Source organism: Miniopterus natalensis, chromosome 1, assembly GCF_054644295.1.
Source record: "Miniopterus natalensis isolate mMinNat1 chromosome 1, mMinNat1.hap1, whole genome shotgun sequence".
Taxonomy (NCBI): Eukaryota; Metazoa; Chordata; class Mammalia; order Chiroptera; family Miniopteridae; genus Miniopterus; species Miniopterus natalensis.
The window spans coordinates 83,371,818-83,387,804 of NC_142081.1; the positions used below are offsets into that span (position 1 = coordinate 83,371,818).

At 39.6% G+C, this 15,987-nt stretch overlaps 1 protein-coding gene across 1 annotated transcript in view; it reads left to right on the plus strand.

Annotated features, from left to right (window-relative positions):
• The window catches only part of ITGA8 (integrin subunit alpha 8), a 171,610-nt gene that overhangs the window by 79,204 nt on the left and 76,419 nt on the right, over positions 1-15,987 (plus strand). The window contains exons 14-15 of the mRNA XM_087823674.1: positions 12,036-12,081; positions 15,412-15,519. Coding sequence (XP_087679800.1) covers positions 12,036-12,081; positions 15,412-15,519 — 154 coding nt within the window. The remainder of the gene's footprint in view (positions 1-12,035; positions 12,082-15,411; positions 15,520-15,987) is intronic.

Sequence of the window (15,987 nt, forward strand, 5' to 3'; positions counted from 1 at the left end):
GCAGTGGCTGACACTAAGGCACCTAGTAAATATGTATTGAATGAATGAGAGCAAATGAATGAATGGATGAATGAATGAATGAATGACTAAATCAGTTTCCTCAAAGCCACACACCTTGGCTTATAAACTGTTGCTCTCCTCTCTCTTTACCTGACCACTATCTTCCAACCCCACATAAATCTAGTAAACTATTTTATTAGTGTGCAGACTAAGAATGGAAATGTAAGTAGAGATGATGCCCTTTCAAACTTGACACCCTTTCCTGGGATCATGGGAGGCAGCACTCAAGGGGGTGCACTCATTCTTGACAAGCCGAACCCTTCACCCCAGCTCTGTATTCACTGGGCAATTAAATGCCAATTGCTGTTCAAACTGCTGGACCAGGAGAACCACTAGTCAGCATGATAGAAACAGCACCCTACTGCGAGTCAGGGAGCCCATATTCTCATTTCTTCCCCCATTATTTATCAGTCCTGTAGCCTTGGACATACCACTTACACCTCTGAACCTTAGCTTCTCCAGCCATAAGAAGAAGGCCATCAGAACCATTCCCTTCCCCCAGGATTGTTGGGATGGTGAAGTGCAAGCTCTAAAGAACTTTGTACAGGCAAATGTTATTTCTTAACACCAACCACCAAATGGATGTGGGAGAGAGAGACTGGAGACAGTTTCTAATGCTGTAGTCTAGGCTCTTTGTGCCACTCTTAGGGCTGTGCCTTAAGGCAATGACTTGGGTCGTTTATGTCTAAAGTTCCCTCGGAGATGAGGAAGGGGAGATTTTCAAAATAACTAACAGCAGCAGAATTCTCGAGTCCTTCCTATTTGCCAGCATTCTTCATATGATACTTTTCTTCCTATGTGGCCATCATTTTGTATTTTCTTACTGCCATTTTCCTGTGATGACATTATTCATAGCTGCTTTCCCACAAACGACCAACCCTAACAGCAGAGCAGCCCGCCGGCTGGATGGTGAAGTAGGCGAATGCGCCCCTCTCATCCCTGGCTCCTCTTCTTTCTGTCCCAAGGGCTCCTCCACCCCAGCTGCAGAAGCTTACACTGTTTATTTCCTTTTCTCAAATGTGCAGCAAGGAAGGATCTAATATCCGTATTCTCATCAGGATATAAGTGACCCAGGGAAGTAGGTGGCACCCGGGGACTCTGACTCAGTGGCCTGGCCTGCATTTTTAACAAGCTCCCCGAGAGAGCTGACCTATATAGAGTCAGAGCCTGAGGGCAGGAGATGTGTCTGCTCCCGGGTGTTTGATGAGCTGCTGAATGGGGGTGCCCAGTGTATAGGGAACCACTGCTTAAATATCTTCCCTGCTTCTCCTCCCTCCCTTGCAACTCTATAACTTTGTCCGGTAAGTCCTCACTTAATGTTTTCAGTAAGTTCTTGGAACTGCAGTGAAGGGCAACACCAGTTTTACCACAGGCTGTTACAGACAAGAGTTAAAGTCTTATGGCATCTCATCAATGCTATAATGAAACAATGTTGAACAAAATGACATTATTTGAGGATCTCCTTTATCTTAGTGTATCAGTTTGCTGGGGCTGCCATAATTAAGCACCACGTACTGGTCGGCTCAAATAACAGAACCTTATTTTCTCGCAGTTCTGGAGGCTACAAATCCAGGATCAAGGTGCGGGCTAGGTTGGTTTCTTCCGAGGCCTCTCACCCTGGTCTCTAGATGGCTGTCTTTTCTCTGCGTCTTCCCATGCTCTTCCTTCTGGGCGTGGTTTTGTCCTAATCTCCTCATAAGGACACCAGTCAGATTAGATTAGAGCCCACCCTAAAGACCTCATTTTAACTTAATTACCTCTTTAAAGTCCTACTCCAAATAGAGTCACATTCTGAGGTACTAGGGGGTTAGGGATTCAACATATGCACTTTGGGGAGACACAATTCAGTCCATAACACTTAACAACTCATAAAGTCCCACGAGGTTTAAACCACAGGATTTTATCTGTCAGACTGGGTGTGGGAGGAGTGTCTTGTGAGAGATCAGGCTTTTCTGGTATCTTCTGTGCAATCATCCTCAGTAGACAGCCACTTACAAAGTGACTGGTCCTAAAGAAACACATTTTGCTCCAAGACTTTGAGCAACTGATTGGACAGCACACATTTTATAACTGTGGCCATGACAAGGACAAAGTGAAATGCCTTGGATACGGTGACAAGGACTGCAACAAGTAAGCATCAGGCAATAGGACAGGGAAAAATGACTGTTGCAGCCACAGGATGCTAATAATGCATAAAAAACAATTTTCTTAAGGCAGACTCATGATTTGATATTTCACTCTTATTTTTTGTGGGATTTTTTTTTTTTTTTTTTTAAGGAAAATAAACCCTGAGTAAATTAGAATGTTGCAACCTAATATCATGTTCCAACTCATAAATGTTTTCCTTCAGAGTTCATTTGGAAGCATTTCAGACAGATTGTTAGGATTATTACTTTTGGGATAAAATCACGCATTTTTTTCAAACATTTCTTCCTCAACTCATAACCTTCCTCTTAGTAATATTTTGCATGTTGCAATAAAAATGGAAGGAAGAAAGGCTGCCTCTGTCTATTTTTAGATGAACACATTTGCCAAACTGGAGATTTGTCGAAGAGACTTGTCTAAATGCCTGCTTCCCACGGACAGGAACTCTTTTTCCAGTGCCAAACACTAAACCAATTTCATAACCCACTTGCAGGTCAACAGTGCCATATTTACACACCACCTTTAACCTCAGCATTTAACTCAATATCTTTAATCCCATCATTTCTCTTACCATCATCCTTGTGCGAACGTGAGCAGACCATGGGTGGGGTGGGTACAGGTAAACAACTGTACTTGACAATCCTCATTCATGTGGGAAGGGCCTTAGCAGGGATGGAGCCTGGATGAGAAGTGCCTAGAGGAAATGCTATGAGCTTTGAGCATCAACAATGCCAAGACAGGAGCCAGAAATCTGTGAGCCATGAGCTCAGGCAGCTGAGTCTTGGAAGTGAGCAGGCCACCACGTCTGGTTAAGCCAAGGAAAGAGCCAGAAAGTGGCTGTCCCATCAGAAAGTGGCAAGAGAAGAGCCAAACCTTGCAGGAGCAAAGCTAACTCAAGAGGCAAAGGAGAGTCCTGGATTGTAAATCAGAACAGAGAAAGCTCAGTCGTGGGACTCCATCCAGTTCTACTGGGGTCTTGGCTCTCTCATCTAGAGAACCTTAAGGACTTCACCAGAGATTTGGCAATGAAAGGCCACTTGTCCAAAGTCATTAGGAAGCCAGTGGCAAAGTGAACTGAAATTTAGAATTCCTAATTTTTTGCCCTCTATTCAGTAATTTTCCACTTGAAATAAAAACACTGCATTGAAAAGAGGGCTGCAAAGATGTTAGAGAGATTCAACAAGAGACAATTTACATATCAAAATCAGCTTGTTGGTACACAAAAGCCTGTAGACAAATGTTTATAGTGACTTTCCAAAAACTGGAAACAACTCCTGTCCCTAAGCCAGAGATGGATAAGCAAGCTGTGGGCCAGCCACAGCGTGGAATACTACTAAGTAATAAAAACAAATGAACTTCTTACACATGAAACATCACGGAGGCATTGCAAATGCATAAAGCCGAGTGAAAAAAGCCGTAACTAATAGGCTATGTACTGTATGCCTCCATTTACATGACATTCTGGAAAACAGATTAGTATATGTGAAGGCTGGGAATGGGGCCGGGCTTCACTACAAAGCTGCATGGGGACATTGCTGGATGATGGAACTGTTCTACTTTGTCCATAAGGCTTATTTATTTATTTTACTAAATTTATGGAGGTGGATTTCTATGTTATAGATCTGTATATTGCATTGTGTGCCCACCACCCAAAGTCAAATCCTCTTCCGTCACCCTATAATTCAGCCCTGTTCACCCTCCACCTACCCACCCCCTTCCCTCTGGCAACCACCAACTGCTGCTTGTGCCCATGAGTTTCAGTTTTATATTTCACATGAGTGAAATCATATGGTTCTTAGCTTTTTCTGCCTGACTTATTTCACTTAGCATAATATTCTCAAGGTTTGTCCATGTTGTTGCAAGTGGCTGTATTTCGTCGTTTCTTATGGCTGAGTAGTAATCCATCGTGTACATGCACCGCATCTCCCTTATCCGGTCCTCCATCGCAGGACACTTTGGTTGTTTCCATGTCTTGGCACCGTGAATAATGCTGCAGGGAACATAGGAGCATATGTCCTTGCAAATACATGTTTCACGTTTGGGGGTAATCGTCACTAACAGGTGTGAGGTGGCATCTCATTGTAGTTTTGTTTTGCATTTCCCTAATTGCCAGTGAGGTCGAACGTCTTTTCATATACCTGTTAGCTGTTTGTATGTCTCCTCGGGAGAGGTGTCTGTTCAGGTCCTCTGCCCATTTTTAAATTGGGTTGTTTGTATGTTTGGTGTTGAGTTTTATGAGTTCTTTATGTATTTTGGAAATTAAATGTTTGTCAGAGCTGTTGCTTGCAAAGACCACCTCCCACCTGGTTGGCCGCCTCTCTGTTTTGCTGGCAGTGTCTTTTGCTGAGCAGAAGCTTTTTAGTTTGATACAGTCCCATTCGTTTATTTTTTACCTTTACTTCCCTTCCCTTTGGAGTCAAGTTCATAAAATGTTCTCTACAATAGAAGTCCATAAGATCAGTACCTATGCTTTCTTCTATGTAATTTATTGTTTCGGGTCTCACATTTAGGTCTTTGATCCATTTTGAGTTAATTTTTGTACTTGGGGACAAACTGTAACCCAGTTTCATTTTTTTGCATGTGGATTTCCAATTTTCCCAGCACCATTTATTGAAGAGACTTTCTTTATTTCATTGTGTGTTTCTGGCTCTTTTGTCAAAAATTATCTGCTCATATACATGTGGTTGTATATCTGGGCTCTCAATTCTGTTCCATTGGTCTGTTTTTCTGGCAATACCATGCTGTTATGATTATCGTAGCTTTTTAGTATGATTTGGAGTCAGGTAGTGTGATACCTCTGGATTTGTTCTTTTTTCTCAGGATTGCTTTGGCTATTCGAGGTCTTTTGTGGTTCCATACAAATCTGATGATTTTCTGTTCTAATTCTTTAAAGAATGGCATTGATATTTTGATGGGGATTGCATTAAATCTGTATATTGCTTTGGGTAATATGGCCATTTTAACTATGTTGATTATTTCAATACATGAACATGAGAAATTTTTCCATTTTGTTGTATCCTTTTCAATCTCTTTTTAATAGTGTTTTGTAGTTTTCAGTATATAAGTCTTTCACCTTCTTTGTTAAGTTTATTCCTAGCTATTTTTTTCTTTTGGTTGCGTTGCAAAAGGAATTGTTTTTTTCATTTGTTTTCTGAAATTTCTTTGTTAGTATACTAGAAGGCAGTGGAATTTTGTACAATGATTTTGTATCCTGCAACTTTACTGTATTTGTTTATTGTTTCTAATAGTTTTTTAGTAGTGTCTTTAGGGTTTTCTATATACAGAATCATGTCATATGCAAGAAGTGACACTTTTACTTCTTCCTTCCCTATTTGGATGCCTTTTATTTCTTTCTTTTGCCCTATTGCTCTGGCTAGGACTTCCAGAACTAGGTTGAATAAGAGTGGTGAGAGTGGACAACCTTGTCCTGTTCTTGATTTTAGAGGAAAAGCTTTCAGTTTTTCACCATTGAGTACAATGTTAGCTGAGGGTTTATCATATATGTTGAGGTACTTTCCTTCTATTCCTATTTAATGTTTTAATCATAAATGGATGTGGTATCTTATCAAATGCTTTTTCTGCATCCATTGATACAATCATATGAATTTTATCCTTTCTTTTGTTAATGTGCTGTGTTGCATTGACTGATTTATTTGCTTTGTTGAACCATCCTTGTACCCCTGGAATGAACCCCACTTGATCGTGATGTATTATTTTTTGAGGTATTGTTGTATTTGATATGCTAGTATTTCATTTAGGATTTTTGCATGTGCATTCATCAGAGATAAGGGTCTGTAGTTTTCTTTTTTGTGTTATTATTGCCAGGTTTTGGCATCTGGGTTATATTGGCCTCATAAAGTGTGTTAGGAAGTATCACCTCTTCTTCAATTTTTTTGAAGAGTTTGAGAAGGATAGGTTTTAAATCTTCTTTGAACATTTGGTAAAAGTTACTGGTGAAGCTATCTGGTTGGACTTTTACTTTTTGGGAGGTTTTTGATGGTTGTTTCAATTTCCTAGCTGCTGATTAGTCTATTTAGATTTTCCAATTCTTCATGATTTAGTCTAGGAAGGTTACATATTTCTAGGAACTTGCCTATTTCTTCTAGGTTATTGAATTTGGTGGCATATAGGCTTTCATAATATTCTAGTATGTTCCTTTGTATATCTGTGATGTCTCTGGTGACTTCTCCTCTCTCGCTTCTGCTTTTATTTGTATGAGTCTTTTCCCTTTTTTCTTAGTGAATTTAGTCAGGGGTTTGTCAGTGTTATTAATCTTTTCAAGAACCAGCTGTTCGTTGTATTAATTTTTTGTATAGTTTTCTGTTCTCTATTTCATTCAATTCTGCTCTAATTTTTATGATTTCCTTCCTTCTGCTGACTTTGGGTTGCTTTTGTTCTTTTTCTAGTACCTGAGATGTGATGTTAGCTTGTTTACTTGGGATTTCTTTTGTTTCTTGAGATAGGCCTGTAATGATATAAAGTTCCCTCGTATTACTGCTTTCGCTCATCGACGCAGATAACAGTACGGTAGATACCAGGGGGGAAAGAGGGGAGGGTGAAGAGGGTCAAGGGGGTCAAATTATGCTGATGGAAGGAGACTGGACTTTGGGTGGTGAGCACACAACACAATATACGGATGATGTATTATAGAATTATACACTTGAAATTTATATAATATTAACCAATGTTACCCCAATACATTTAATTAAGTTTTTTAAAAACTGTGTCAGTTCCTACTCATACCAACAAAGCATAAAAGTTCTTGGTCCTTGGCTCTCTATCCAACAGTGCCTAGTATTAATCTTTATATCTTTTCCAATTTGAAAGGCCAAAAATGATACCTACTTGTTCCTTTCATTTGAATTTCTTTTTTTTTTTTTTTTTTTTTTTAATACTCACCTAAGGATTCATATATAGGGTGGGCAAAAGTAGGTTTACAATTGTCTGTATGGAAAACAATACAATAACTAATGAATAATACAAGAATAAACTCTGTTTCTTGTGCTCACAGCTGTAAACCTACTTTTGCCCACCCCTGTATTTCTCCAAGATGGGAAAGTGAGAAGAGAGAAGTAAGGACGCAGCAGAGGAAGTGGCTCTTGACTGTGAAATGTAGGCGCTCGGGTGGCCACGGTGATTGCCAGGAAATGACGCTGGTGACTCTCTAATCTAACACTGTCACCACTCTTCCTGCTGTTCCCCCCCAGCCGCCCCCTTCTCCTAGGAAGTTTTTATTATTCTCTCCTCCCGGCACCCTGCCCACATCCCAAACGTCCGAGCTACACTCAAAACAAGGCCGATGTTTTCAAAGAGAACTCCAAGCTTTTCTGCATAGATGAACGAAATCTGACTCCATGGTCCAACTGCCACTTTAAAAGCCCAGCTCTTTTCTTCTTCGTCATTTAAAAATAACCGTTTTGGAGAAATGAAATACACAATGGAGGTGTAATACATCTCTTATGACCTCACATTCTTAGGGTTCTTTTTTTCTTGCCAACTGATCCTGCACTCATGCTAATGTTCTCATTTTGTATCCTTAAAAGTACTCAGTTGTTCCATCAAAAGCCGAAAGGAAAATAAACTGTTTCTCAGGGAACGTGAGGTGCTAAAAAAGGACTCCAGAATTTTAAGAACAGTTTTTGATTAAGGGGGGAGGACAATTTTAGTTGCCAGTTTTTTCTTCAAGAAAAAAATGAGTAAGTGTCTTTGTTTAAAGAAAGGGACCATTTTGAATTTGTTTGTTTTCAGAATCTGCCTTCAAGAAGTTTCTATAAGAAAGTGAACATTAGGTAATGGTATAAGGCCTGTTGTTTCAAAGTGAGGGAGAAAGTTTGCAGAGTTATGAATCTGAATATCAGTACGAAGATTTCTTTGTTTTCCGACTACCATTTAAATTCCTAAACATGACAGGATGATGCAAGAATAAAAAAATTGTGTGTGTAGGTGTTTGTGTGTGTATATATGTATATATGTTTATGCTTAAAGACAAATGGTTGATCGTAAAAGTTGTATTACTTCATACTGAATTAAATTGGGGGAGTATGTTTAGTTTCTACTATTCAGAAACCACAAAATAAGAAAAGGTTGATATGAAAAGAAATTCCTTTCCCTTCCTCAATGTACATAGTTCAAATCATTCTTTGTTACATTTAAACTACATCCATGTATGACAGTCAGTGTGTTTTGGACCCCTCTGCTGGTGTTAAAGATGGAAATAAAACAATTCATTTGAACAAAAAAAAATATGTGTGTGTGTCCTATACATTATATGCTTATGTGTGTATGTACACATATATGTGTGTATACATACAGGGTGGAGCAAAAGTAGGTTTACAGTTGTGAGTATGGGAAACACAGTTTATTCTTGTATTATTACTTACTAATTATTGTATTGTTTTCGATACGAACAACTGTAAACCTGCTTTTACCCCCACCCTGTGTATATACACAAATATAAATATATGTATATAGAACATACATATAGCACATTGTTTAAATACATATATATGGACACTACATACTACTTATCAAAACAACCATCACATGTTTTGGAAGGACAAACTGATTATGAACACAGATCAGCAGAACTGTTCTCCTCCTCTAGGGAGACCGAGAATTTTGAGGTTCTGAACATAAATGCTTCTAGCCTTTGTCAGCAGGCACAATACCAAGGTGGTGTCTCAAAAGACAAACATACTTTTGTGGTAGATAACTGTTTTCTTGGCCTCTGAATAACTGTGGCCACATTCTCATGAAGAAAATTGTGGCCTATTTTGCCAGTTATTTTCTTTTTCCGGAGTAGGAAAATTCCCACCCTAAGGCACAGGAACTAACGTTCCTAGAGAAAAAGGCCTCTTGCTCATGACCCTTAGGAAGGTGTTTGTTAACTTCTCATCTATAACAACAATCTAACCATGGTGCATCCACTATATTACTTTCTCGAATTTTCTAGAATCTGGAGCTTGTGTGTGTGGCTGTCCGTATACCTACAAGTGCACATGCAAACATCCAGCAGGATTATCTGTAGCATTAACTGTCTCATTCCTTCACCTCTCTCACATTTGGAATATTATCTCGTACTACTTGCCCCCCCCCTTATTTCACAGGCATTTATAAATCCCTGCTCTGACTCTGGCCCTGTGCCTGGTATTGCGGATGCAAAGATTATTTTATTTCAACCCATGGCGTTCCATAAAGTATTTGTGATACGCAAACCTGAAGATTCCTGCCCTGGACTAGCTTACAGTTCTGTTTTCTTTGCCATTTCCAGAGAGTCAATTCTTATAATTCATGTTGTTTTCAAAATGTCTAATCTTGGTATGTAAAATTTGGAGGCAAAAACAAGGTGTGTAATTCCTCTTGATCAGTTTTCATAATGGAACTCCCCTGTCTGGTGTCCGGTCAACAGATATGGATCAGGCCAAGGGCCACCTGTGTTACACTTGTCTAAATACTGGAGCCCAGGATTGCACAGGAAGAACAGAGTTCATGTTTCTTCAAATCAGTAGCGCTTTTTTCTCTGACATAGTAAAAAGGCACTGATACACTGGAAGGATGAATATAATGGGGGGAAAAAAGTGAAAATAGTTGAAAATGTTGACATTCTGATAGGATTTTTAAAAATGGTAGACTTAGAAACTTTGGCTTCTGCCTCAAAGATTTTAACCCTTGGAAAAGAATATTTTATTCCATGAACTATGGTTGTCCAAGTTGTAGCCTTTTTTTAAATGTGTTCTTTAATCTCATGGATATAGAGATCTTTAGATGATCTTCATTTGACTTATTTGAACATTAGCACTCACCTTTTTTTAAATATGGAGCTTTGGAGTCCAGTCCTGAGCTACTTTCTGAATTGGATTCTGTATTGATAAAACAAGAGACATTCTGACCATGGTTTTAACCCTGAAGATGTTTGAGTCTGTTTTTAAAAAAACAAACATTTTTAACAAGAATTATTGTGTCTTAGTTGTCTTCTTCCAGAGTAGACTTTAAGACAAGGATTAGAAAAGAAGCAATTTGAGGAATAATCCAAAGAAAACAACTGCTAAGGGAGTAGGGAAGAGAGGTGTGGAAAAGAAGTGTGTAATCAAAGGTTATTATGAAAAGGTTGACACTGTGGGCAACTAGGGCTCTATCTAGCTGGGGAAATCTGGGAGACAGGGAGGTACATGCCTCAGTGTTATCCTGCTTGAGGAGTAAAGAAACTGTGAGAGCCATTGTCCCTAGTCATTGTCCAGTTCCCATCCATCTTGGCCTGACCAAGAGAAGTGCCCCAGAGGAGACTCATGGTTGTGTGAGTAGGACACTGTTCCCATGTCCCGGAAAGGTGAGTGTCAAGGGAATGTGACTAAATCATCTTCCTGTGCAAACTCCATTAATTCAATTTAATTCCTTGATCACTTTTCCATATAAAGGTAAAATATAGTCCCCCATCCTTCTTTTTTCATTCCTACCTTTGTTCTATAGAATTAACCCATTATAGTTTAAACTATTATAAGTTTTCCTCTGTGGCCATTATTTCTACCACATCCAGTGTTCTCACCTCTACATCTAAATTTTATTCTGCATATTTAGCCATTGTCATTTTTATTTTTGTTTGATTGCATCCACCAAAAATAACCATTATAAAATAGATTAAGAAGAACAGAGTTCTGTCTATATATTAGCCAGTTGCTGAGCTCACCGTGAGCATTACCCTTCAGACAGCCTAAGATTGCTCCACTGCTCAGGATGCTATAACCCAGCTCTACCTCTTTCATAGTTGTGTGAACTTAGTGAATTTATAGGTTAGCCTCCTTAAGTTTTCATTAACTCATCCACAAAATTGTGCTAATAATAGAGACTTCCTAACTTCTTGCTAGGAATCAGTTAAGGTAAATCATTTAGAAAAATTTCTAGCCTATAGCAAGTGTCCAATATGCATTATTTATTATCTCTGTTGTCATTGAGATCATTATAATGATATGCCAGTTATTTCATATACTGTGATCACTTTGCCAAAAGTATTTATTTGTAAAGAGCAAATGGTTATGTGCTGATGATAGTCAAATGTCCCACTTTATTGGTAATACTACTTGGCTCATAGTGTTGTTGCTGGTAGGGGAATAATCAAACAATATACAGGGTGTCCCCCAAAATGTATACACACTGTAACAGCTGAGAGCTCAATTTTGAAAATGAAATGTATTTTAATAAACGCTGCCTTTATAATTTTTCAAAATGTGTGTATACATTTTGGGGAGACACCTTATGTTTAAGAGCCTGGTACACAGCAGGCACTATACACATGCTTTTTCCCTTTTCCTTTTCTTAAGATATGTGGCTTGAGTCTAGAGGATGGGAGAGATTGTGCTATAATTAGCTTCTCAAGCATTTCTAGAAAGCTGGCCTTCCTAAGTCCAGAGGGTTTGAGATTTACTGGTTCATGTGTCATATTGAACAGTTACATGAAGTTCCAATATCCTTTCTAAAATGTGGTAAGAAAGGTGCAGTTTGCTATGCTTACATCCTGCAATCGGCATTTCAGGATGCTTTATGTGCTATTTATTTATTTATTTATTATTATTTTTTAAAAATATATCTTTATTGATTTCAGAGAGAGGAAAGGAGAGGGAGAGAGAGAGATAAAAACATCAATGATGAGAGAGTCATTGATCGAGCCCGCAACCCGGGCATGTGCCCTGACCGGAAATCGAACCCCGATCGCCTGGATCCCAGGTCGACGCTCAACCGCTGAGCACCCCCGGCCGGGCTATGTGTTATTTATGATGATGAGCTTATATTGTTTCTATAAAAGTTGTGCATGTGTTTTGTGTTTTTGTCTTTTTTAGATTTAATTGTGGGTGCATTCGGAACAGGAAAAGTAGCTGTTTATAGGTATGTGGTTGGCGGTATGTTTTTTTAATTGAGATAATTGACATGTAACATTATCTTAGTTTCAGGTGTACAACCTAATGATTTAATATTTGTATATATTATGACATGACCACCACAGTAAGTCTGATTACCATTCATCATCACACATAGTAACAAATTTCTTTTGCTTGTGATGAGAACTGCTAAGATCTGCCCTCTTAGCAACTTTCAAATATACAACACAGTATTATTAAATATAGTCACCATACATCGTAGGTCTTGTTTGTCTTATAACTGGAAGTATGTGCTTTGACCACCTTTATCCATTTGTCTGTGCCCCCACATGACCCTCGATACCTCTGGCAACCACCTATTTGTTCTCTGTATCTATGTTTGTTTGTTTTTTAATAGATTCCACATATAAATGAGGTCATACGGTATTTATCTTTGTCTGAATTTTTTTCACTTACCATAATACTCTCAAGGTCCTTCCATGTTGTTGCAATGGCAATATTTCACTTTTTATGACTGAATAATATTTCATTGTATATATACACCACATTTTTTCCTCCACCCATCAATAGATATGTTTTTTTACTTGTTTCAAATGCATTTCCTTTTTGTTGTTGGTTTTGCCTTTAAGAGTATATATCCCAACTATTTATTTTGGAGACCATTTAGATGCTTTTTTAAAATTGGAGAAATTTTTGCTCTCATTTTTCCCTTCATTTATTCCTCTGTCTTTTTATTCTCATACCTCATGACCAGACTTCCAGCCTCAACTAACATAATATTAAATAAGATATGAGCCCTGGCTGGTGTGGCTCAGTTGGTTGGAGTGTCCTGCCATACACCAAAAGGTGGTGGATTCGATTCCTGGTCAGGGCACTTGCCTGGGTTGCGGGTTCCATCACCAGTCAGGGTCCATAGGGGAGGCAACTGATCAATGTTTCTCTCTCTTTTTCTCTCTCTCTTAAGTCAATGGAAACATATTCTCAGGTAAGGATTTAAAAAATCATAATAAAATATGAATCTTAGCAAAGCTTATAAATGCTTTAGAAATGCATTAAAATGTATTTATAGAGAAGGAATGTGTCGTGGGAGAATGTTACTGTGTCCCTTGGCCTCTAATCAAGTGAGGACACTAAATTAGGGAAAAGAAAGTACCAGCAATTCATAGCCTCCAATAGCAAGCACTGAACATCAGTTCAAATGTGACAGGTCTGGCTTCAAAAACCTGGCCATTCCCACACACTCACAATTTGTAATCTCAGCCAAGTTCCTATACCTTCCTGAGCCTGATTTTTCATCTATAAAATGGTGATAACAATTTACTTTATAAATTTATTTTTGTAAAAGGGTTAAGCGGGAATCTGCCTGTAAAGTACACAGAATAGTAACTGGTAGACATTTGGTGCTCAAAATTTTTAGATTCTTTTTTTTCTTAAAGGGTTTTATTATTTTATTGTGTGTTTTTGTGTGTGTGTGTGTTTGATAACCCTCACCTGAGGATAATTTTTCCATTGCTTTTCAGAGAGAGAGTAGAAGGGAGGAAGGAGGAGGAGAGAGAGAGAGTAGTGAGAAGCATCATTATGAGAGAGAGACATCGGTTGCCTCCCACATGCTTCTGGACCAGGGCCAGGGAGCAAACCTGAAACCTAGGTACGTGCCCTTGAAGGGGAATCAAACTCACTAACCTTTGGTAGATAGACCAACACTCTAACCATTGAGCCACACCGGTCAGGGCTTAAAAAATGTTTTATGGGAATGGGAAACACTAGTTCAGGATATCAAAGACAAAAGTAAGAGAGCTGCCCCAGGTGTTCTGGTCACATACTGCTAACCTAGCTCAACTCCTTGAGAGATTCTAAATTTAGGTTTACTCAAGTAGGTAAGATTTTCTTCTTCACCAGTCCAAAAACATACTCAGAGGACCACTCTACACCAACCACTCTCCACTTTAGGTTGTAGAGAATCAGATGATTGAAATACTCGAAGTACCAGAAGGATGAGTTTGTTGTGCCCATGAGGATGCATCAATCAGAGCTTATGGAGTGAAACTGACTGGCAGTCCAGCTGCTATGCTCTGAATCCACCACATTTGCTCCAAGGTCACGTTATTCCATGAGCAGCTCCCAGACAATTACTGGGCACAACAAGGATAGAAACATCCCTGTGAGACATGGAGCTCCTCTAACAGGTCACATTGGCTCCCCATGCCCTGGCTGGAGCTTCCTTACTGGGTACCCTCCCTTCCCTTGCTCCTTCACAGGGATCAGCCCTGTGTCACAATCTGGCCATTGGATCCCAGCCTCCTCCACTCTCTCTCCCCTTTTTTTCTCATAGATGTTTGTTCCCTAAATGTCTTACATGTATAATCCTGTCTTACTGTCTGCTTTTCCAAGGACTGGAGCTAACACAGTACTGAAAACAAAATTATATAACAGAATATAGATAAATAGGGTAATGGAGTTTAGGAAAATTCACAGTGGGCCCCATTGTTGTAATCATGAAATTCTCTAAAGTAGTGTCCTAAACAACACTGCCCCAAGGCACAGCCCTCCCACCTGTCAGAGAAAAACCTATGCAATGCAGTATCGTTTCACGCTGCCATCTGGAGACTTGGCTCCCAGCTAGCATTTCTTGGAACCAAGCTTTAAAACCTGTCCTGTCCCCTTTCCTTATGGTTTACATTCTCATCTGGTTGTGGGTTTAACTGAGTTCATATTAGTCCCTCTCCTTGAACTTGGCTGCACAGTAGAATCACCTGGAAGGTTTGTTTAACATTCCAGTGCCTGGCCCTCACCCCCGTGATCCTCAGTTTGCCTGTGGTGGGATGTGGGCATATTACCTGTTTTAAAGCTCTTGAATGCTTACATTATACAGTCAGGATTGAGAACCGCTGCTCTGTGTGGAGCTAAATCTGCAAAGTATAGCTAGAAAGTGATCAAACTAAAAAGTCATCAATCAGTAACGTGAGAAAATTTGCAAAACTCAAGTGCTTATGGACACGCATGACCAGAGGATGATGTGTTTTCTCAAATAGGAATATAGATATAGTGACAGATCCCAGAGCAGTATTGTCCAACAATCTCACCAAAATACTACAAACCCACTCCACAAGCAAAGCAGGTGTGTGAAGGCGGCTTTTCTTGTCAGGCCCAGGACATCTTTTATTTGTACTCACCAGCGCCCAGATGTAATTAGTTGAGTGTGGTGCCCACCTGTTTAAGCAGTGAGGCAAATTCTTGACACAAAGGCTGGGAATGTTGGCAGTGGCCTCTAGAAGTGGGGTGGGCTTCTGCCTGTGGCTTCCGTGGCTCATGTAAATCGCGTGTTTTCTCCCTGCAGAGCGAGGCCGGTGGTGACGGTGGACGCCCAGCTTCTGCTGCACCCAGTCATTATCAACCTGGACAATAAAACTTGCCAGATTCCAGAGTCTACGACCCCTGTGGCCTGGTGAGTTAGTCCATTCAGATCATTCTGGGATTTTGTGTAGATGCAGCTTCTGGGTCCATCGGTCTGGGGTGGGCCCTGAAACTGCATTCCTTTAAAAAAAAAAAAAAAGCTCCAAGAGGATGCTGATGCTGCAGATATGAGCAGCAAGCAGTAAGCCTTTAAAAAAAAAAGGCCAGGATCTATGACATGATGCTGATCTTTTGCTGTCAACCTATCACCTGAAGGTGTTCTACAACCTACAGGCTCCAGGTGAGATGAGAAGTGCAGGTGTGAACTGTGCAGGTCCACTTATATGTAGATTTGTTTTCAATACATACAGCTACCCCTTTGTATCTGTAGGTTTCACATCCTCAGATTCAACTTACCATGGATTGAGAACAGTATTTTTGCATCCCCAACCACAGATTCCTAACGATGGATCTAAAACAGTTTCCATCAGTGGTTGGTTAAATCCGCAGATGTGAGGGG